This window comes from Ammospiza nelsoni, chromosome 13, assembly GCF_027579445.1.
Source record: "Ammospiza nelsoni isolate bAmmNel1 chromosome 13, bAmmNel1.pri, whole genome shotgun sequence".
NCBI lineage: Eukaryota > Metazoa > Chordata > Aves > Passeriformes > Passerellidae > Ammospiza > Ammospiza nelsoni.
The window spans coordinates 13,671,261-13,693,588 of record NC_080645.1 but is presented as its reverse complement, the minus strand read 5'-3'; the positions used below and the strand labels follow the sequence as shown (position 1 = coordinate 13,693,588).

Sequence of the window (22,328 nt, the reverse complement as noted above, 5' to 3'; positions counted from 1 at the left end):
AAACCATCTTGTCTAATAGATTCTATGTGTAGTTGTTTTTAGCATCCTCTTTTCTCATGCAAGAGCTAAATAATTTCTGTTGACAAATAACATAGCAGCTAAACCTGCTTACAATTCTGACTTTTCAAACTCATGCTGAAGATGTACAGCCCTGAGTCTGGTCAGCTCTTTTTCATCTATGCCAGCCAAAGTTTAGGACAAGGAAATTCCAGACTAACAACTCAGGTGCCTTCAGAAAACTGTGATTTCTGTGCCTGGGTGTCCCCCAGCCTCTGGGCAGGTGGGTTTGCTCTGGTGACTTGCCCACCTCCCAGCATAAGGTGGGCAGCACGTGTTCCCTTTGCATGACGCTGCGGATTTATTCACAGCTCTGCGAGATCGGCTGCGGTGCATTTTCATTCTGTGCATTGTTCTCTGGGGCTGGTGATGCCATCCCATTGTGCTGAGTTTTTAAGAGTGTGAGCAGCACTGCTGATGTGACTCCCTGGCTGCCTACTTTCCACTGGCCTGGGATAAAATTGGGTGGCTGATTCTGTGCGGGACGCAGGCGCGTGCGGGGCAGCAGGCGCGCCCAGGGCGATGGGGTCAGTTTAGCTGGGGCACTGCAGAGCTATGCAGGATTCACCCAGCTCTCTGGTGATGGATGGATACTCCAGCAATGTCCCAGCCTTCCTGACAAAACTCTGGACGCTGGTGGAGGACCCTGAAACGAACCATCTCATCTGCTGGAGTTCTGTAAGTGCAACAGGTACTGGGTGTCACTAATGCCTGCAGCAACAGGGGAAACCCAGGAGAGCTGCATGGCACAGGAGCTGCCCTCTGCTTGGCAGGTGCTGCCCAGTCACTGGCAGAGTGCAAAAAACAGGATTCAAGTACAGGCACTTGTGGATATACTTGGTATTATTTATCTGAAATATTGGGGCTTTTCTGTTTCAGAGGGGAAACTGTTTTGTGGGTGTTTTAATTATAATATTTACATATTTCACTTGAAACATCCTAAAAAGTGCCTAATGTTCTAATTCTAAGAATTTCACATGCTTTGAGAGAAATATTTTTCACCTTGCTTGAATCTGCAGCTCCCTAACATTTTCTAGGAAATGAGCAAAGCCCCTAAAAAGTTTCACTGCTGTTTGGTATTATCTCACGTGTGTTTCTTAGCAACCTCTCACAAATGTCTAGGTGAAAGGCAGCAGATAAACAGCTCAAACCTATAATTTAAACAGATCTCAGGCTATCACCCTAAATCATTTTGGAAGAGCTTTACTTGATTTTTCAATGAGTCTGTGTGATGATCATGGTGATGTGAGTATATATTGTCTGTACAGCTTCATAGGGATAGATTGCTTTTCTTTGGCTTCTTATTTGTCACAGACGCATTAATATACTAAGTGCAATCATAGAAATAAAATTATTTATCCTCTTTATATAACACTTTTATACCACATTGTGCTTTTGACCTACAACTTGCTGCAAATAATATGATTTGTTTTCATCAGGGAGTTGTTAGATAAGCTGTGTGCATAAACTTGTTCTCCAAAATCAAGAATCTATAACACAAGCAAATTTAAAGGCGGAGGTGGTAAAAAAGTCTAAAGTAGCCTTTTTTATATATACTTTGTGTCCTGTAGGGTTTTCATTCAAAACCTGAGACAGGATTGGAGCTGCATTGGTATCTGTGACCATGGTTGTTTGATGCTGGTATTACATGGCCATACCTCTGAGAACCACCAAGTTTTAAATAAGGAATAATAGAAAATAAGAATAATAAAAATAAGATAATACAAAATAAGAAATTCCTTTCTAATAGAAAATAAGAAATAATTTTCTAACCTGTGTAAATAGTTCCCTCTCTGTTACACTTAGAACACTGTTATTTTTGACTGGCTAGCACCATGTTCTACTTTCCTGCAAACTAGCATTGGTTGCAACTGCATCCTTGGGGGTTTTGGTAAGGCTTTTAGGTGTCTCATTTTCCCCTTGCTGCAGGTATCCATGTTTCACATATTCTTCAGCTTCTATACATTGATGATGTTGGAGGTGAGAGATTGTGTGCATACCTAAGATTTCTGGGTAATCAGTACTTCTAGAAAATAGGACCCATAAGGAGCTGTGAACTCTTTCTTAGCATAAAGCAGAGATGGAGAGGAGATACAGTAATGGTTTATATATACACTAAAGACTGCTGTAAAGTGGAAAGGAAAAGTCTGCTCTCTGTGTCTGTGGTAGATTGGGCAAGAAGTAATTCAATTAATTTTTAAAATGGAAGTGCAGTAAGGGAGAACTGGCAAACTCCTGGATTATCACTTGTCTTGTCAGAGCACAACATGTCTGTCCTGGTGGTTCTGTCAAAAGCAGTAAAGATAAGCATCTGCCATGATTGCTGTGCTGTAGAGTCAGTTTTGCTTTGGGCAGAGAAGATTTCCAGAGTTTCTCTGAGTTTGTGCTCCTAAAACAGCCAAGGCACAGCTGCAGTGTGGGAGCAAACTGACACATGCACATTGTCACAAACTGACAATGCACTGTGTGCATTGGTGAGCACACAGTGACCCCAAAGTCTCTTGTGTCTGTAGGAGCCTTTCTGAGTGTGACAGTTTCTGAGAACATTGTGGCCCTGAATTCAAAGGAATGGCCACTCCTGAGAGGCCATAAGGACTTGTTGAGGTGTACAAAACTCTCATGTTTCTCATTTTCCATCAGGGGGTCCAGCCTGGGACACACAGCTGTATCCCAGAGTAAGGGGGCAGAAGCACAAGGGAAGCAGAATAAACCAGCTGGGTCCCCAGGGCAGTGTCTGCAGTGTTGGGAAACCCTGGTCCCTGCTGTTCTGTCTGCAAACTCTCAAAGACAGGATAATTCCAGCATGCAGGCTGTCAGTGAATCTCATAAATGCTTGATCAGCCTTTGCCTCTGCTGCATGGGGTAAGGAATGATAGGAAAGACCCCCAAAATGGTCAAAGGGCACTACTGAGGCACAGTCATGTTCAGTGTGTGCAGCAGTAAGCAAGTGTTAGCGTTCAAAAACACATAATCATGTAGGGATTATATGTGGTGCTTTTTATTAAAGAGCTCTGGGAATCGGGGTATTACCCAAATCTGATTCCGACCATACATCCAAAATGATCATGGTTTTATACTCTATTGTTATATAACTTTCATGTTAATTATTAAACTTATGTTGTTCTATTGTGTACATAGATTTAGCCCCCCTCTGAATTTCCAACATAGTTTCTCATTCTTCTTCTTCTGGTTATATAATAATTATATTTAATTACTAAACAATCATCACATCTAACAATTATATAATTTATCATACTGCTTACGCAGGTGCAGTTGATCTGGGAAAACACAAAGCTTAACATTTTAGATTCTATCTTTAACTTTTTTCCAGGGCTCCACTATCACAAGGAGCAGAAGTGCAGCAGAGCCAGAGTCCCGTGTTAGTGGGTGTTAATTGTTAGGGCTGCCAAATGAGCCTGAGCTCAGAGGCAGCTGGCACCATGTGCTGATGGAAATGCAGTGTAGGGCAGTGGGGTTTGCCAGCTGGCTGGATTCTGGAGGCCATGGGCAGGTGCAGGCACACACCAGCCCCTCTTTAGTCACTGAGCTATCTCATGGCCCTGATTGCGCTCCCTGTTTCAGAGATTTCCACACTTCCCTGAGAGCGCCCTCACAGCTGCAGACCCCCTGATGGTGTGAGGTGGGACTCACACCACTGGCACCCTCCTCCTGCACACAGAGCCTGAGGGCTCTTACAAAACACTGTCCTGTGTCACAGACCAGCCCCTGGGGAATTCCCACCCAGGCTGACAAGCCTCTGCCTGCTGCTGGTAGCACTGAACACAGCAGGAGGATGACTGTGGTGTGCTGGTCTCTGACCCCTCCCTGCCAACACAGTGCAGGCTCTGGTGTCTTCAGCTCTTGTCCCTTGAAACTCAGCTGCAGCTGAGGCAGGTCCCTAATATCTGCTGGTGTCATTGCACTGATGCAGCTGTCAGCAGGTAGAAGGCCAGGCAGGGAAAGCACATGGCCTGCAGTGCACCTTCTGCCAGCAGTCCCAGGCAGCTTGCCTTGTTTGGCAGGCATGGATCGTTGCAATGCAACCCAGAAATGGAGGCTTTATCTGATCAACATGTGTGTTGCTAGCTTGGACTGCAGAGCATGACTGTCAACATTTTGTGGGTTGCCCTGGTGGCTGTTTACTATTAAAAATAATTGTTAAAATGTGTGTAGGTCTTCTGGGCAAGTGTGGTGTCTCCAGAGATGATTTGCTTCTTGCCTTGATGTGCCATGTGTCCAGGCAGTGCTCCCTCCAGGGCTGCTGTGCTCTGAGCAGATGGGCTGGGGTTAGATCTGAGCAAGTAGGTTATAATGGCAGGGTTGCAATGGCAATTCCCACTTTCAGGGCCTTCTTAAGACTCGAGTCTTTGTGTGAAGTCCATGCAAGAGGGGATGATCACAGACTACCTACCAGCTATTTGGGCACAAAAATCAGTGGTATCTTTCTCACATCCAAGACTCTCAACTAAGCAGTGACAAAAAGCAGAAAAGGATCAAACCTGCAGCCACAGAGGCCTGACTGTACCAGAACTGAAAGGAGCACATCTGTCATTGAGGGCTGTTGTCACTCTTAGCTTCAAGGTGGCAGTTCAGAGAACAAGACTTCCCCTGCTACAGGGCTCCTCCTGGGCCCCTCTCATGCTCAGGGGCTTTCCCCTGACTTTGCCTTTGTCCTTGTCTCCTTTGCAGAATGGCACCAGCTTCCATGTGTTCGACCAAGGCCGCTTTGCCAAGGAGGTGCTGCCCAAGTATTTCAAGCACAACAACATGGCCAGCTTTGTCAGGCAGCTGAACATGTGTGAGTGCAGCTCCCAGGGCCCGGGCACGTGGGCCCCACACACATGGGGGGACAGGAGGCACGGGAGAGAACTGTGCAGAGGAAACTTTGGGGTCTCGTGGATATGACTTGTTGTGGCATTATTGATTTTGCCAAAGAGGATTTGCCTCTCAGATACCAGAGTAGTTATCGCCTTGTGTATACCTTAAATTCCAGCATGGAATTTCTGTTAGATTACATTTCAGGATGTGGGCTAAGAACTTTCACTTACCATGTGTTCTGCTTCTCTTGCATTGATTTGATGACTTACTATTCATTTTCCATTTTATTCTATATGGAGCTTTTTCCAGCCACCAACTGTAACTCCTCCCCCAGAATGTGCTGCTCTTGTGGGTCCTGTGCCCTGAGTTTATCCCTTTCATCAGCCATATCACTGAACTGGTAATAGACAGTTCTTCTCCCTGCAAACCTTGACATTTTTACCCCTTAAAGGAGGTCTAATTTAAATTTGGTGTGATTTTCAGCCACTTCAACAATATGACTGTTCTGATAGTTGTTGGAATTTTTTCAACGAGTAATTAAGTTCCTTAGTCAAGTTTTAACTTTGCTATTTCCCTCTGTAGGAGCATTTTTGTAAATTTTAGGCCAGTCTTAGATACAGTTTAGAAACTTTCAAGGACTTCAGAGAAGTACTCAAAGCAGATTTCCAAATGTGCACATGACCCTTTTTTCCAAAAGTGGCACCTGTTGATGTTCTGTGCCTTTGAAAAACCTTCCCCTGAATCCCTGTGGCTTAGAAATTGAGACAGGAATTCCCTAGGAGCTGGCATTTCAGCTCCTGGCAGACCAACATGCCTGTGATGGAAAAGCTTTCATGGCACAGTCTGCAGCAGGGGTGGCCAGTGGGATGCTCAGGGCTCTCCCTTGCCCTGGGTTTCTGGTGGTTATGGCCCATAAACATGTCCAGGGGTAAGCAGTGTCAGCTCAAAAAGTGTGGAGGGTGATCAGAAATGTCCTCAAGAGTGATGAGGCTGGGAGGTGCAGGGAGTGCTGGGCCCTGTTGCCATCAGCTGTGTGCTCTCTGTGCAGATGGCTTCAGGAAGGTGGTGAACATCGAGCAGGGCGGGCTGGTCAAGCCTGAGAGGGACGACACTGAGTTCCAGCACCTCTGCTTCCTGCAGGGCCACGAGCACCTCCTGGAGCACATCAAGAGGAAGGTGAGGCCACTGTGTGGGAGGGGGAAACCTGGCAGATCCTGCTCAGCATAACTCCAGCATCACCCTGGGCTTGTTCCTGTCCTCCCCACAAACATGTGAACCTGGGCTGGGGGCTTTTGGGTTGCAGGGCCTGGCTTGCATCAGAGTTTTGTCTGTGTTTTTCTGCTCTGTTGCTCTGTATCACAAGATGTTTGTGATACAGTGTAGTGCTGCAGGGCCAGGCTTGCTTCCCCTCTGCCTTTGAATTGTTACTGCTTTCCTAGAGAAATATGGCATAAGTCCTACAGGGTCTTCAACAGCCATCTCTTCTTCTTATACAAGAAACAGCCTACTCCTGCCCTGTCTTTTTTGTCTTATTAATATAATTTGTCTTTTTTTTTTTCTATTAATATTCTGTCTTATTAATACCCCCAAAGTGTTGCTCTCTTACTAAATTAGCATAGCAACTTCTAAAAAGGTATTTGAATAAAAGCTTTTTGGAAATCCAAGTGTATATGTCAATTTGAAGCATTTCATCAGACTCATCCCTGTAAAACATGAGGCGTGATTGGGCATCTCTGTAGTTAAAGTAGAAAGATTAAATCAATCTAGATCAATTCCTTCATGGTACTCAATACCTTTGTTTTCCCCCCAAGCTGGTTTGTAATCAGCTCTGACAGGGAATGTAATTCTGTCAGCAGACCCTCTGTATGAATGGATTTGCCCTGCACTTTGCTCTGTCTGGCTTTTGCAGTAGTACCTCTAGGATAGTTCAGACTCTTTGGCACATGGCCTGTCCTGGTATTTCAGCTGGTGACAGTCCTGCACCTGGGCCACCACAATGACTCTCCTGTCCATGGCCCTTCTTGCACAGGTAAAATCTGCCTTTGATTTCTTTCTCCTCAGGTGTCAGTAGTGAAAAGTGAGGAGACCAAGATGCGCCAGGAGGACCTCAGCAGGTTGCTATACGAGGTACAGATTCTGAGAAGTCAGCAGGAGAACATGGAGTGTCAAGTGCAGGACATGAAGCAGTGAGTTGAATCCTACTCAGGCTGCTTCCTATGGGCATTTGCTTCTCTGGAGTGGGGAATGGTTGAAAGGAGGAGCCTGGCACACTTCCCAGGGACTGACCAGAGATCTGTTGAGACAACAACATGTAGGATTTCTATGCACATCTGATCTACAAAATATGAATTAATGCTCAGCCTCTCTGTCTTGTTTGTTTTCCCTTCACAGATGAGGAAAGCACAGAGAAGGTCAGGCAGGAAATATGTGCATAACCTGGGGACTTAGATAACTATTGCCTCCAGATGGGAATGGTGATGAAGATGTAACTCTCACACATACAAGAGTCCTTGGCAGAAATGTGGTGGAGTACACTCCAGCTATTAAGAGATTACCTTTCTGCCATCATTCACCTCCAAAATTTATGAGTGGCCTAAAAAATATAGTATGTTATAATATATAACATAAGAACTTGTGTATAATTTAGTCCATGGACTCATGTCCCTGAGCCTGTGTCATCTGACATGGCCAGAATTGTTGGATTAGAGCAAACCAAGCTGATGCAATGCTTCCTGCATGGGGCTGCCTCCAGCTGTCTGAGACTCTGGGATTTTCTGACTCAGACATGGTCACTAAAAGATTAGGAAGTGGATATGGTTTTATAAATCATGTACTTGGAGAGGTTTTTATTTGCCTCCAGAATTTTAATATTTACAGAGAGCTGTGTTTAAAAAGCACTTGAATAATCAAATAGACTTAAACCCTTTCTTTTATAATGAGAGCTGATATTCATACACCACCAGATGACACTGTCATTGTGGGCCTTAGGAGTCACACTGCATACTGGGAAACTTCATTCCAGACCAGTCCCTGACATGCAATGGATACATATTTTTATCCTGCATCAATTTTTAATGACTGCCACACTTAGCACATGCATGAGTTTGCAATGTGAAATCCAGATACAGCAGCAATGAGTTTCTGATCTTACATTTAATTTAATTTTTAATGAGTTCCAGTATTAGTGATTTGGCATTGATTTTAATTTATTCTCCCTTTTGATTTGCTTGCTCCTTCCCTCCATCTGGCAAAATTGCATTCATCTGATGAAAATAATGTGATTTTTATAAACTACGACAGAGGGGAAATCCCAAGCTGAATTCATGTTAAGAAATTTACACTGGTGAAGAACAATTAGGACATAACTCCAGTGCAAGCTGTCAGACTAAGAAATGCTGCTTTGCTGAAAATCCTGTCAGGACCAGTACAGAAAGTTCACTGCAGAGATTCTTGCTTACAAGCTGTTCTACTGAGCTCTTCAGGTCTCTGGGCCTTACCTTCCCAGTTCTAGCATCCATCCACACTAGAAAGACTGAAAAGCAAAAGGATTTATCACTTCCACCTGTATGATAGGTTTTGCTGGCCTGACAGTTTAGGTACATCCATATACTCTGGAGATAAATTGGCTGGCAAAACCTTTAGCAGCATGCACTTGGCTGGCATCCAGACTTGGAGGCAGCACAGTAAATAAACTCTGCCCCTCTCACTCCCACCTAGTGAGGCTGACTGTTAGAGCAAGCCTGTAAGCTCCCCTCTGTGCTGCTTCATTTACAGACAGAAAATACATTTCCTTTATGCAAGCTGGACACAGGTCTGTTCTGGGTTAAATCAGTGGCTCCCACTAATAACAGCATTACAGTCCTTCTAGTTCAAGGCTCTGAGATGCAGGAGCATCTTTTTGTCTGCTCCAGACATGCATTTGAACCACCACTTGCATGAGTTTTAAGCAGGTAGCATACACAGGGTCTCTGTTCATAGTGCTGTCTTTGGGAGCACTGGAGCAGTTGTGGAGAGGTTGGGCTTTCTTGGCTTCCATGGAAGGACAGTGGGTGATCCAAATAACTCACAGCCACAAATCAGGCCTTGCTGAAATTCTGAGTTTGGCCCAAATGTTCCACAAAAACATGTGTCCTCCTGTTACCTTCCCCTATAAATGTTGGCTTCTCTTTATGTTTTTCCTCCATGCTTTGATCTATAGCTCCTTTGAGATCAAGGAAGAAAAAGGAAGGTGATTGTGTGAGCTTGTTTGGGACCCTGAAAAGAGCCAAACACTGCAAGAACCCAGAAGTGAGACAGACTTTGCACAGTTGAACCTGCTGCTATCATGGCAGCACCATGGGCTGTTGGTGTTTCTGTTCTCATGGAAAATGTCTGTTTCACTTTCAGACAAAATGAAGTTCTTTGGCGGGAAGTTGTTTCTCTGCGGCAGAACCACTCACAGCAACAGAAAGTCATCAACAAGGTAGTTACCATATAAACTCCAAACTTGTTTATTCTGTCTGGTCTATGTCCTCCTCTCATTTTTTTTTTTTCTTGTCCCATATTTTCCACACTGTGATATCACAGTGTAATTATTTTCCCTTTCTTTTAAGTTGTGTGATGCTTTTATGTGTCCTATACAAACAAGTCATTAACAAAGCACAGACCGTGCCCTTAAGCAAAAGATTTTAATTTCTGTGTCAGTCCTTTCTTTGATGTTAGAAACCACTTTTTTGTTGAAATCCTGGGCAGGAGAGCACAACTCTCACTAATTGCCCTGTGTTGGCTGTGTTCTGGTTGTACCAATGCCTTTGGGCTTCCCAAATCTTCCTCTTCCACTTGTTCACAAGAGGAAGCTGCAGGTGGCAGAATTGGCCACCCATTGCCCCACTGGGGGACTGTAACAGCAACTGTTAGATTTTCTGGCATTACTGGTATAGTTGAGGAATTACTATACAATCTTTTAGGCTGCAGAACCATCTCCCCTAAAATCTAGCATGACCAGTATAGAAAAGGCCTCTCCAGTGATTCCTGGATGGTGCTGACATGACTGAGCATGTCACACATCCCAGGCCCCACGTTCTGACCCTCACGTGGCATCATGGAGTCACAGGACTGGACAGAAATGCATGAGGCCATCAAGCCTTCCTCCAGCTCTGGGGCTGGAGCAGGCCACATGCTTCATTGTAGAGGCTTTTATGCAACTCTATTTTGTTATATTGAGCAATGAGTAAGAGCCAGCTGTGATATATAATAATAATGCTCTCTTTGTTTGGAGGTCAAAGCAGAGCATTAAGTTCAAGCTGACCTGGGAATATGTTGCTAAGTGATTCCTCTCCAAAGCTGCTCTGCTTCCTTTTTCATGTCCTGTTATATCAACACTGACATTCACAGAACTGAAAAACTTAACTGAAAGAGCTCAGACCCCATCCAGGCTCTCCATAGGCAGTTGCCTCTTTCACTTGCAAATTCTTTGCCAGACTTTACAGCACCTCGTCTAAATGTCTCTGAAAACTTTAATGGATCCAGGTCTAACTCCAGGCCTAGGAATATTTGCATGTGCACTTCACAGGCCTGTTAGAACCAGCTGAAGTTCTTCATGCACAAAGTGAAGAGAGAAAGTGCTGAGCACATGCATCCAGGAATTTTTACACAAAGCAGGTACCTGGCTGTGTCCCTTGAAAGCCAGGCAGGCTGTTTTGAGTTCTTGGACAGCTCATTTCTGTTTCAGGCTCCAATGTCTCATGCAGTTTGGCTCCTATATTCTGTGGCTGCTCCCAGCTTTGGGGTGCTGCTGGGAGGGAGGAATGTGTGGGATAAGAATGGCTGCGAGAGCAGGGAGTGCTGAATCACTCTGCTGATTAACACCGGATTTTGATCTCTCCTGACAGCTGATTCAGTTTCTGTTTGGCCAGCTCCAATCAAGCCCCAGCAGCTCTGGGATAAAGAGGAAGCTGTAAGTCCCCGAGCGTGGTGCACAGGCTCACGGGTGCATAATGCTGCCCCCTCAGTAAAAGCACAAGCTCAGCTCGCCCGGGCGGGCGGTCACCGGACCAGGCTCCATGGTGATGGCAGCTGAATGGGCTGAAGTGCAGAGTCAGACCTGCTGACAGCCCCATTCACTGCTCTGTGGAGAAGCACCCTGTCAGCTCGTGACCTTTATCTGGGGAACACAGCACGCAGTGGGACATGGGAGTGCTAACCAGAGGGAGGCCAAAGGGCAGGACCCCACTGCTGCTCCTGCACCTTCCAGTTTTGCCACTTGGCAGCCCATAGACACCTTCAGATTGACCCACAGTCACTGAATGGGGTGTGTATCCAACACGGGCTTGGTGGTGTTAACCTGCAGGCCTTACAAAGAGGAAGGTGGGGAAAAGTTTTAGCTGAGGGGTATCTTTAGATAGGCTCTTAAAGGCAAGTATATTTATGTAAAAAATTTATGTAAATACTTGAATTAGGAAGCTAGGTGCCTTTCATGAGAGCAGCTATGCCTTTCTTGCCCTGTGCTTGTGATTTAAAGAAGGGGAAGAGAATATTAAGTGGAATTTGCTGAGGACAGAGACCTGCCTCCAGTTCCCACCTTTATTACCTTGTGGCCTTTGACAACTTAGAAGCTTCTCTGTGCTGCAGAGAAAGGAGCCAGACCTCCCACAAGCAGCTCAAAGGGGTCAATTTTCATTAAGTCAGTGTTCTTCTTCTTGACTAACTCCTCTTGTGAGGATTACAAAGGCAACACAGGATTGAATGGAGGAGCCCATAATCTGTACAAGCCAGCAGGGTATGTGCATCTCTGCCTGCTCTCTCTGCTGAGCCTCTTGGAAGAGCTAAATACTGCAGATAGCAAAGAAAAGGGCTCAAGGGGAGAATAGCAGCTGCTGAGGCTCATGACTGGGGAAATTTTCTTCCAGTAGAGTGGGCAAGCAGAGAAATGAGATGCAGATCTGACCTCTAATTTTCATGGTCAGGGCCGTGTCCTCCCTGTAAAAGCTTTGCAGCCCAAGAAATGTCTTAGACCATTGCTTTTTTGTAGAAAGGCAAATAATTAGTCAGAAACTGTGCTGAGAAGGGCAGAAGAGCACAGAACTATGTGCACAGCAGCTGTATTTCCCCTCTTATGATGGGGGTTACACTTCACACAACCAGCTGCAATTTGCAAGGTAATTTGAGTTCCTGCTTCCTTGGAAACACAAAGGTCTGTCTTCCAGAAACCTCAGCTCTTGTGTCTATATTTGCATCCTTAGTGTTTTATCTTTCACAGTTGTTTTCCTGCCTCTTCTAAATGGCTGCAGGAAAGGATGGTGTGCAGAGTGGACGCCTATACTGGTGCAGAGCAGAGTGCTGCCTGGGGGCTCTGGGTGGGTTTGGGCAGGTCTGCATCCTTCCCCTCTCTTTTGGGAATGCTCTTTTTTGATGGTGACTCCTCCAAAACTCTTGTTAGTCTTCCTTGTCTGTATCACTGGGCAAGAAAGGCTCTTACAGCTGAGGAGAACCAGAGCAGACAGGGGAGAAGAGCTCTTGGCTCAGGGATGTTTTGTGTATGAGCAGCCAGGAGCCAATCAGTCCATGCTGGAAGACAAAAGTGTTTCTCTCCACAGACCTCTGATGCTTGACAACGGGATCTCAGCTCCACCAGTGCCCAAGTTCAGCAGGCATTTGTCCCCAGAGCCCCTCCACGAGCCCTACTTCATCCAGTCGGTGGGTGCAGCCCCCGGGCCCTTGGGATGGCTTTGGCTGGGGGGAATGCTTGAAGTAATAGTAGAGATTATGGAGTAAGTAACTTGGCAAGAGTTGGCAGTGAAGAAGAAATGAGGTTTGCTAAGCTGAGTGACATTTAAAACTCCTTCAGCTCCCCAGTTTCATGGATGCCTTCATGAGGGAGGCCATGGGCTGTGTGGGGAAAGGCAGACCCTGCACACTGAACTGTCCATGTTGTTACCCCAGCCTGGTTCACCTTGAGGGAAGAGAGGAAGAAGTGAGTTCTAAAAGTGGGATTTCTGAACCCTGTGAGGGATCCCCACCATCATCAGAGCAGACACCAGACACTTCTGTCATGCAGTTAAAATACGTGAGCTGGCATGAGAGGCTCATACAGCCCTGTTGGGCTGTGTTGGATCTTTCCCTGCAGAGGAAGCTGAGCAGTCTAGGCAAAATGTCAGACATGCTAAAACCTCTTGGTTGCTGACACTTCACAGGGTGTATTTCACACCTGTACCTCTGTGCGGTTGGAGGAAAAGTGAGAGGAAATTATAATGTTGCATAGTAGGTAAAAGCTTTCTTGGTTTCCATAAAGGGGGGACTCAAAGTCACAGTGAATAAACCCTAACCATCTCAGAGAGGGCCTTGCACCTGTTTTGGGGTCAGAAGGATAAATCTGTATGATTTTTGCTTTCCTCTTAGCCCTCGACAGAGCCTGCCTCTTGCTTAAACAGCCCCGCAATTGCTGGAGGACCCATCATATCTGATGTTACTGAAGCATCACCATCCAGCATCATGAATATGCAATCCACCCCTGAAAATGACAGGTAAACATGTTTGTGATTAAAAATAGGGAGAGTTGGGTATGAACATGCTTATGCAACTCTTCTCAAGAGTTTTTTGTGGCTGTAATTCTCCCAGATTTTCTGTCTGATTTACAAATCTCTATAGAGATATGGGATGGAATCTTTTTTCGAGTTTGCAAAGTGGGTCAGGTTTTCTGAATTAGAGGGGGGTAATAACAACATAACTTTCAAAACAAAGTCCTGAGTTTCATGCTGAGAACTTCCACTCCCCTCTTCGAGAAATTTTCCATGTTTCTTGAGTCCCAAGTCCCAAGACAGGGACTGTCTCAGACTTAATCAAATAGTGAGATACTAACACTTGTTGGGTTTGTTGAGAGAGAGAAAGGAGGGTTTCCTTTTGGCCTTGGCAGAGAAGAAGCAATCAAATTGTACATCTAACAGCTAATGAGAACAGAAAGTTTGCATCACAACAACTTCCTATGTTTGACAATTTTTCTGTGAAAAGGGCCCAGTAACTTAAGAACTGAATGCAGAGGTATTTTAATGCTTATCTCTTCCTGCCACAGACATGCAGTGCATTTAGGGCTAGCAGCAGAATAGCTAAAGCTATGTCAGTGGAAAGTAAGTAGACAGATGAATCATGGAAACAGTTTCTCAGGCATAGAGGCAAGGCAGTATAATTTCAAGTTATACTCTAGAAATTGCCTGTAAATCTGTTGCATAATTGAAACCATAGCCATAAAATTAACTAGAAGCATGTAAAGAGGTTCAGATTTAAAAAAAAAAAAAAAAAAAAACCAAACCTGGAAGCCATTTCTAAAGCAGAAAATCTTTACTATAACCTTCAAGTCAAGTTGCTTATTTCTACTAATTACTGAGTGCCATCTGGTGGCTTCTGATCTGCTCTGTGTCTGCACAGTTTTTAACATCTGAGCTAGCCATGGCCCCAGTCAGTTCAGGTGTGGTACCTCCTAAATCAGCTGTGCTTCTGGTGGGAATTTAGGCCCCACGAGGTGAGGAGATGATCTGAAAGGAATGTTGAGGAAAGCTCTGTAGTGTGACATACCATCCCTGTTATCTCCATGCTTTTGTCACTTTGGCTCCAGCTGTGCAGGTTCACAGGGAGCTCTAAAGTCTCCTACAAGTAACACAGAGTAGGTTTTTACACACAAAATGCTTCTAAACAAAACTTCACTGTCATTTGTCCATCTGGAAATTATGTGGGATGCCTCTCCATTGGAAAAGGCAAACCTCTGCCTCCAACCAAGTAAAACATCTGACTATGACTGTCAGATCTCAACAACTTCTGTTCAAGTCCTGCAGGACCACAAGATCCTGACCTGAGTCACTGGGATCTCTAGAATTCTTGCTGATCCAATCCTAACTCCTGCTTGGGAGGGTCTTACTGATCCCATTCTTATCTCTAGGGTGAAGACTTTTCTTTTTCAGGGGTATCTCTTTAGCCCAGTGTCCCTTTAACCTGTCCCTAACACTCACCCAAGAAACGATCCGTGAGCAGAAATTTATTTTCCATATTTGCAAAACAACTGAATGGGGCAAATTCATTATAGCTGTGACTGATGAAATGACTGCAGATATTCCAGCTGCATTCCAGGAATACATGAGCATGTTTCTGGAGCTTGCTGAAAAGAAAGAGAGGCTGAAAAGAAAGAGAGGCTGCTGACTTCTTTTGCCCATCTGAGGAAATGGAAAGACCTTCTGCAGCAGTTTGATGGGAAGTGAAAACAAGGCCTTGTGCTCCTGCCCTTCCCAGTGGCATGAGGCCTTTGCAGAGCAGCTGTGTGGTGCTGAGCCTTGTCTCTGCTGCAGGGAGAAGTGCCTGATGCTGATCAAGGAGGAGCCAGTGAGCCCTGGGGTGAAGGGCAGCGCCGAGCCCGAGGTGCCCCTGCCCGGCTGCCGCGCCTGCTCCGAGCCCCCGGTGCTGCCCGTGGCCATGGTCCAGTCTGTCCTGGAGGGCAAGGGCAGCTGTGCTGCAGCCCCCCCAGGGACCTCCCAGGCACCTGAGAGGAGAGGCAGGAGGGCCCTGCTGGACAGGTGAGGAGCCAGGGAGAGCTGTGGCCCTGCCTGCTCATGGCCCTCTGCTCCCATCCCCAGGGTGGGGAGGGAGGGTGACTGCAGGCAGCCAAGGGCAGCCTGGTGAGCTCCATGCTGGACCTGTGGCACCTGCCAGAGGAGCCCTGAATGCCAGGGGACAGTTCACAGAGGTAGGGGGAATGTGGATCACCTGCTTGAAGGACCCAGCAGAGGAAGAGCTGTTAGAGGATGTGCATCAGAGCTGTGGGAGCAGGAAGAGGCTTTTTGCATTGAGGGGGATTTGCCCAAGGTCTGAGTGACAGCTGGAGCCCAGACCAGGTCTGTGTCTGTGTCTGTGCTACACCCCTGCCCAGGGCACTGCGCTGTGACACCAGGCTCAGCCCCAGTGATCCCAGTGAGCCTCTGCTGGGGCTGTGCTCTGGGACTGAAATCCCAACTGCACCCATGTCGTGGGGAGTGACAGCAGAAGGAAAGCATGGTGCAGCTGGGTGGATCATGTGGAACTTCACTGCAGTTCATTCTTGATAGCAACTGCAGCAGTGTAAGGAGGAACATCAGGGAGGGGAGCCCAAAACACTCAATAGGGTTATCAGAAAGCTTCCATTTTCCTTTAAGTCCTTACAGAGAATCAAAGTCCTCCCTCTGAACCCACTGGATGCTTAAAAGCATATTACTAGAAGAAAAATAATGCCTTTTTTAAAGACCTGATTTTAAGAGAAAATTTTAATAGCTTTTGGGGGGTTTAATCACAGCAGGGCATCACTGTTGCTCTTTTAGCTGAATGTCTCTAGTAAATGCAGCCTGCAGGGTAAATGCCTGCAGCTAAAATCACTCCTTTAAAAAGCATTAGTTAACAGTAATTCAGGCATCTTGGACCAAGGAGAATTGCAGTGCAGCCTGTTCTGGTTCCAAGTGCATTTCTAAAAGGATTTTTTCTAAGGAAAGCTTTAATTTTCCCAGTGTTGAGGAGATGTGCACAGTCCATCCATCCCCAAACCACGTGTCACCCAGGAGAGGGATTGTCTCATTTGTTTTACCATCTGCCCAGTCCCCTGTGTGCTCTGCTGAGTTGTACTCTGGGATTAAACCAAGTTTTATTGCATAAACCCAGGCTGACAGCAGGCCTTGATTTTCAAAATGAGATTTAAACAGGAACATCCTTTTGGGAGGCTGCTCAGTCCTGCTTTCTGTAGGTGTCTCTGCAGAGTTTCCTTTGTGGCAATGTTTCCCCTTGTGTTTCCTCAGAACAGATATTTCAGACCCGTTGGAGGGCACTGACTGGAGCCTGGAGGGGCTGCAGCTGCTGCTGAGGAGCCAGCAGTACAGCCTGGAGCCTGCCAGCCTCTTGGATGTGAGTGTTGCTGGGGAGGCTGCATCAAACAGAGCTGCCAAGTTCACAGAGGTTCCTCTGGGCTGGGATTCAGGTCGTGCTTCTTGTTCTCATGTGGCATTTTGTCTGCCACGTGTGGCCTGTGGAGTCACAGCTCTGTTTTAACTTGCTTATGAGATTTCAGCTTTAAATTGTGCCTTTATTTTTTAAAATATGCATATTTGAACTTCTAGGGCCACAAAACACTGCATTTGTAAAGAAATAAACATGAGACCTGACACATTTGTGTAAAACAGGTTTAATATGACCCTCTAGCTAGTTTGGTAATTGCTTTGTAGAGGTTAATTTATTTTCTGCATATTCTACATCTTAGAAATTCCTAGATTGTGTTTAGCTTTTCCTACCTTTCCCTCTTCCTCATATTCTGGGAAGTGTAGCCAATGTAAAATCCTCTCTATTAAATCCTGATCTATTTATCAGTCTCAGTTCTTAGATCACCTTTCTTTAGAAGTGGATGGTGGCTTTTTCTTAAGCAGGCATGTAGAAATAGGAAGGTTTGTTTATTTCTCTGTTGTACATATAGTTGGTATATGAAAGGTTTTTGCCAATAATAAAGTAACTCTGTATGTTAGAAAAAAATCTTTATGTCAAATATATGGCCCCTTGAGGAGGTGCTTCAGATAAATGCACATTGTAGGCTTGCATGGATAAACAGATGAAAAGTCATTTTAAAAAAATCAATCTTATTCCCTTCAAGCAGTTCCCAAGTGTCTGTGGCTGATTCTGACTTTGCAGAGAGCTTTTCTAATGGCCTGCTCTATCACTGACTCTTGGTTTCTGTTTCTTGTTTCTCATTAGGAAGTGTTTTCGTGTTACTGACACACTTCTCTCTCTGTGCAACTGTCACAAGAGTGAGAATGAATCATAAAATTGGCCTCAGATCAACAGATCCTTTTCCCAAATTGCTCAAACTTGTTAAGAAATTGCCACCAAAGCCCTGATGCAACAGTAACCTGCCCTCTGCTACTAAATTCTGGAATGCTTTTAAAAATCATATGGATCTGGGAGTGTCCTAGGACTCAAGAGCAGCAGAAAGGGGCTTTGATTTGTGTGTGCAGTGCCCTGGTTAGTGACAGGACAGTGGCATGGGGTGTCTGTGCCCTGCAGGCAGCAGGGCTCGTGGATCAGCACCAGTGCCCCAGCCCAGCTGTGCCCAGCTGTGCCATGAGTCAGCCCAGGAGCCTCTGCCTGCAGCTCAGTTAGTGCAGGTCTGCACCTGCAGCAGGCAGGGGAGGGCTGAGAATCCCAAACCAGCCCACCTTTCACAGCCATAACTGTGCTTTTGTCCCAACAGGTCTTTAATCCCAGTTTATCTCTGAGTGAGTGGAATGTGACTGAAATGGAAGCCGGTCTGCCCCCGGTAAGAGCTGTGTGTTTCTGAGCTCTGGAAGCAGCAATCAGAGAGCCCCAGAATGGCCCAGGTGGAATGACCTCAATGTTCACCCTGTTCCAAAGCCTCTGCCCACTGCAGGGACACCTTCCCCTGAATAATAATGGAGCTGTGAAGCAGAGCTTGTGCATAACTGAGGGAATTATTTCATAACCAGAGGGCAGAGTGAGCTGAAGCACAGCACGTAGGCATCTCCTGGGGACACCATGGCAGTGCTGTGTTACACTCCTGACCTGTTTTTCCCACTCAGCCAGGCTTTGTCTGGAGACAGGCTCTGACTGATGTTGGTGTCCTGGAGGCTTTAATTGCAACTGGCTGCTCTAAACTTCCTCTTAGTGAGAGTGTCACATCCCACTAATACCATAGATTTATGAAGTGTTTTTGTGCCAGAGCTCTTTGTAAGATATACCTTTACAAAGTGCAGCCATCCCTGCATGTTTCAGGAACAGTAAAATGCCATGCAATTACAACAGGGATTCCTGCATGACTGTACATGAAAAAACAAGGAGAAATTGGCAGTATTTCTTTGGATTTGATACTTACAGAGACATTACACAGAAAGAGCAGGTTTAATAAACAGTGAAGGAAACTGTAGACTCACAGAAGGATTAAGGTTGGAAGTGTATTGCATGGCTGGGTTCCTTTTCTGTGTGAGAGAGAGTGAATTTTCAGAGCCTTTCCTGGCAACCAAATTGGATGAAGGCTTGGATGGTTCTGCCAGATATCTCTACAGATGCACAAGTAGAGTGTTATCTACTCTAATGAAATGCAAAAGGTCTCTAAGCCTTCTTCGTGGTATCAACATCCTTTTAAGGTTTTAATGATTTTGAATTTACTAGGTAATTCCACTTCCTCAGTGTTAGGAAGGAGAGTGTCTAAGAAATAGTTAATATTAATTAGCAAGTCTTGGAAGCAAGGGCTATAACCTTTTAAAAAGTATTGCAAGAAAAGGCCAGGAAAGGAGGCTGCAATGTTCAATAGTTCAGTCCTTGTGTCCACAAATTTTCCAGGAGCTCTTGCTTGTCCTCCAGAGAGTCATGAGTGTGGAGAAGTGTGGAAGCAATACATGCAGGAGCTCTGTGTAAGCAAAAACCAGCTTCACTTTAAAGATAGGCATAGGAAAATGGAAAGAAAATCTCTTTTCTCTTTGTACTGGCTGCAGAGGACTGTGGGCTTGCTGTGTATGGCAGCCACAGTGACAGCAGCCTGGCCCTCATGTGACATGAGCTTCACACACATTAGCCAATGCTGAGTGGGGGATTGCACCTCCCACAGCCCTGTCCTTGATCTGCCCCCCGTGTGGCTGTCCCAGTGAGGGGCGGAGAGGCTGGGAGGAGAGGCTGGGCAGGGAGGATGGCTTGTGTTCCTGTGGGTGTTGTGCACTGGGGTGAAGCACTGGTGCTCAGACATGGCCTAGCTCTAACAAGCTCCCCTGTCTTTGTATAATTGTACATTGTAGTTTATATTTTTGCACCAAGATGCAGCGACTCACAGTGGATCTGGAGAAGAGTGCAACTGAGCTGCCCCCAAAAGTGTTCAACCCACCATTCAACACCACCTGCCCAGGTAGGAGCAGCAGCAGCTCTGTGCACCTGGCAGTGGGGTGTAGTTCAGGCAGCCAGATGGGATGTCCAGCACTGACAGTTTGCCATTTCAGGGAGCAAACCACAGCTGTCATTTTACTTTCATGATTGTCAGGCAGCAGTGTTCCCACAGCAGCTGCTCAGTTCTTGAGCAGTGGGAAAAGGGTGGGGGATAACTGAGGTGTAAATGGAATTGAACTGGTTTTGCAGTGGGTCCCCATCATGACTGTCAGTGTTTCCACTGCTTTCTCTGCCTGTTCATTGCCACCTCAGGGCTATGTGGTGATCTCAGTGGGTAGGAGTGGTAAGAGCTGGTACAGTCCTGGGTTCCTCTGGTTCCTGCTGCAGAGGAGGTGCCCCAGTAGCTGCTGGCAGCCAGAGGCACAAGTTGTGTGTCCCCTTCTCCAGACCTTTTAGCAGCCCTCAAGGGAACAGTCCAGCTAGTGCACTTGCTGACTCTGATAAAGTGTGTTATAGACCTTAGATGTGAATCCAGGAGTGTTGCCCTGGCTGTGGAATTGTGATGTATGTTCATGTGTGTTCAGCTGGGACACTCCTGAAAGAGAAGTTCTTGAGAGCCCCAGTTTGGTGCTTTAGCCACCTGAACCTGCCCCAGTTTTGATTCACTGTGTGTCATTCAAGGACTTCCAGCCTCAGCCTCTTTCATGAGCACCTCAAAGGCATTAAAAGCCCAGGTACACTGGAGAGAGTCCTTGAGCATCCCCTGTTTGCAAAGCCTGTCTACAAAGAGGGAGAAAGACACATCTTGAGTGAAGGAGAAAAGCAGCTGCTCTCATCCTTTTCTCAGTGCCTCCAACATTCAGTCATCCATTTTTCACATGTGAGGCATCTCAGGCAGAACCCACCTGGTGACCTGCAGAGACTCCCCTTGATTTCAATGGGCTTTTGAGTGAACCCAAGTTCTACTCAGGTGTTTCCAAGCAATTTTGCTAGAGTGAGACTCCTCAGTCACTGCTGCAGTTGGGATTTGTCACTTTTCAGTCCTACATATGTAAAACTAGGCAGCCTGCCTTCCAGAAGCTGAATTTTCTGCTGTCTATTCCTAGGGAAAGATGTCATCCTTGAGAGTGCCCAGCAGTTCCTCCTCGACCGTCAGTCCATCTTTGGGAACGACCTCCTCAGCTTGCCTGAAAATTCCTCACTTTATGTTCCTTCTGAAAATATAGCTTCCTACATGTCCTCTGGGGGTGTCCAAGGGGATATCCCTCTAAACCTGAGTTCTTCCACGGACAACAGCCAGTGATTTAGCTCCCAAGAAACAAAACCTCCCTCCCAAACATCCATAGGTTTGAATGTGTAGAAACAAAACTGACTCAGAAAACTGCAAGAAAGTTTCTTTTTGTACCCTTTTTATTTTATTTTTTTTTAGTAGGTGGAAATGGTCAGTAGCTGTTGCATTACCCTCCCTGCACCTCGATTTCAGTGTTTTTTCAAACAAAACACTACTTCTGGTGCTTGCTCTGAGGGGGAGTGAGAACTTGCCAGGATTTTTTTTCCTTGAAAATGCTTTAGAAATTTCAAATCTTTTAATGAAATTTAAGTGAAGAGTAGCTTGAAAGTCCATCTGGGACTTGATAAAATAGTGATCCTGACTAGTGCCTGCAATGGCAAACTGTTGGATTTTACTGGGGCAGCACAGATTAGCTAAGATGCCTGACCCTTGTTGATGCTGGTTATTGAATAGGAAAATAGTTCTACATGCAACTCCAATGCTCTAAAAAGATTTTTTAACCATTTTCTGGGTTTTATGGGATGCACCTGTTCCTCCTAGGGTGAGTAGGAAGAAGATCTCTTGGGGTGTGTAGAAACTTGTTTTCTGAGTGACCCCACCAAGAATGTGCCTCTGGCTCTTAGGGGAGCTACAGACCATCGCAGGCCACAAACCATCCCATGCTGAGTTGATTGTTTTGTTATTTGGAATTTGTTTTGCCCCAAATTTATTTTCTCTTAGATATAGGCAGGGCACTCCATACTTACAAAATAGAAAAGGGATAGACTTTTCTGCACACACAATTTTCCATGTGCAGAGAGGGCTGAGGAGTGCACTCTGGGTTTTGGTGCTGGCTAAGTACTTCATGTCCAGTCCAATGGGTTTTTTCTTTGGCTTTGACCTGTTCTATTTCCCTTGAAGATGTGCCTGTTGGTTGTAAAATCTGACTAAACAGTTTAATTTATTGGATCCCCTTTTTAGATGGACTCTCAGCTGCTCAGTGTAGGAGAGAGGCAGAATGGTTAGTCCACCATGTCCCACAAACTTTTCTTCTGTCCTTTGTGCATCTGAGACCAGCCTCAAAGGCTGAATTAACCTTCCCCATCCATGTGGTTTCTGACACCTGAGTTCCTCAACAAAGCAGAGCTTTGTTTTTTATGCTGTAGTTCTAATGAGAACGTATTATTTATCTCAGTATCTTCTACCTGAGTTGCTTTTCCTTAGGAAGGTTACCCAAATGCAGTAGGACAGACCCAGGAAATTCCATTAACTCAGGCCTCTAAGGGCTTAGACAGGGAGGTTTAAGCTGTGCCAGTATCATCTG

At 45.7% G+C, this 22,328-nt stretch overlaps 1 protein-coding gene across 1 annotated transcript; it reads left to right on the top strand.

Moving 5' to 3' along the window:
* The first annotated feature begins 612 nt into the window (after window positions 1–612).
* Window positions 613–21,129, top strand: HSF4 (heat shock transcription factor 4). Its single transcript, XM_059481719.1, has 13 exons — window positions 613–735; window positions 4,747–4,855; window positions 5,924–6,051; window positions 6,937–7,061; window positions 9,262–9,337; window positions 10,746–10,810; window positions 12,450–12,549; window positions 13,252–13,376; window positions 15,186–15,410; window positions 16,656–16,761; window positions 18,095–18,160; window positions 19,669–19,756; window positions 20,841–21,129. Exons 1-13 carry the CDS (start codon window positions 613–615, stop codon window positions 21,035–21,037), a joined length of 1,533 nt encoding a protein of 510 aa, XP_059337702.1. The 3' UTR covers window positions 21,038–21,129.
* Window positions 21,130–22,328: the final 1,199 nt, after the last annotated feature.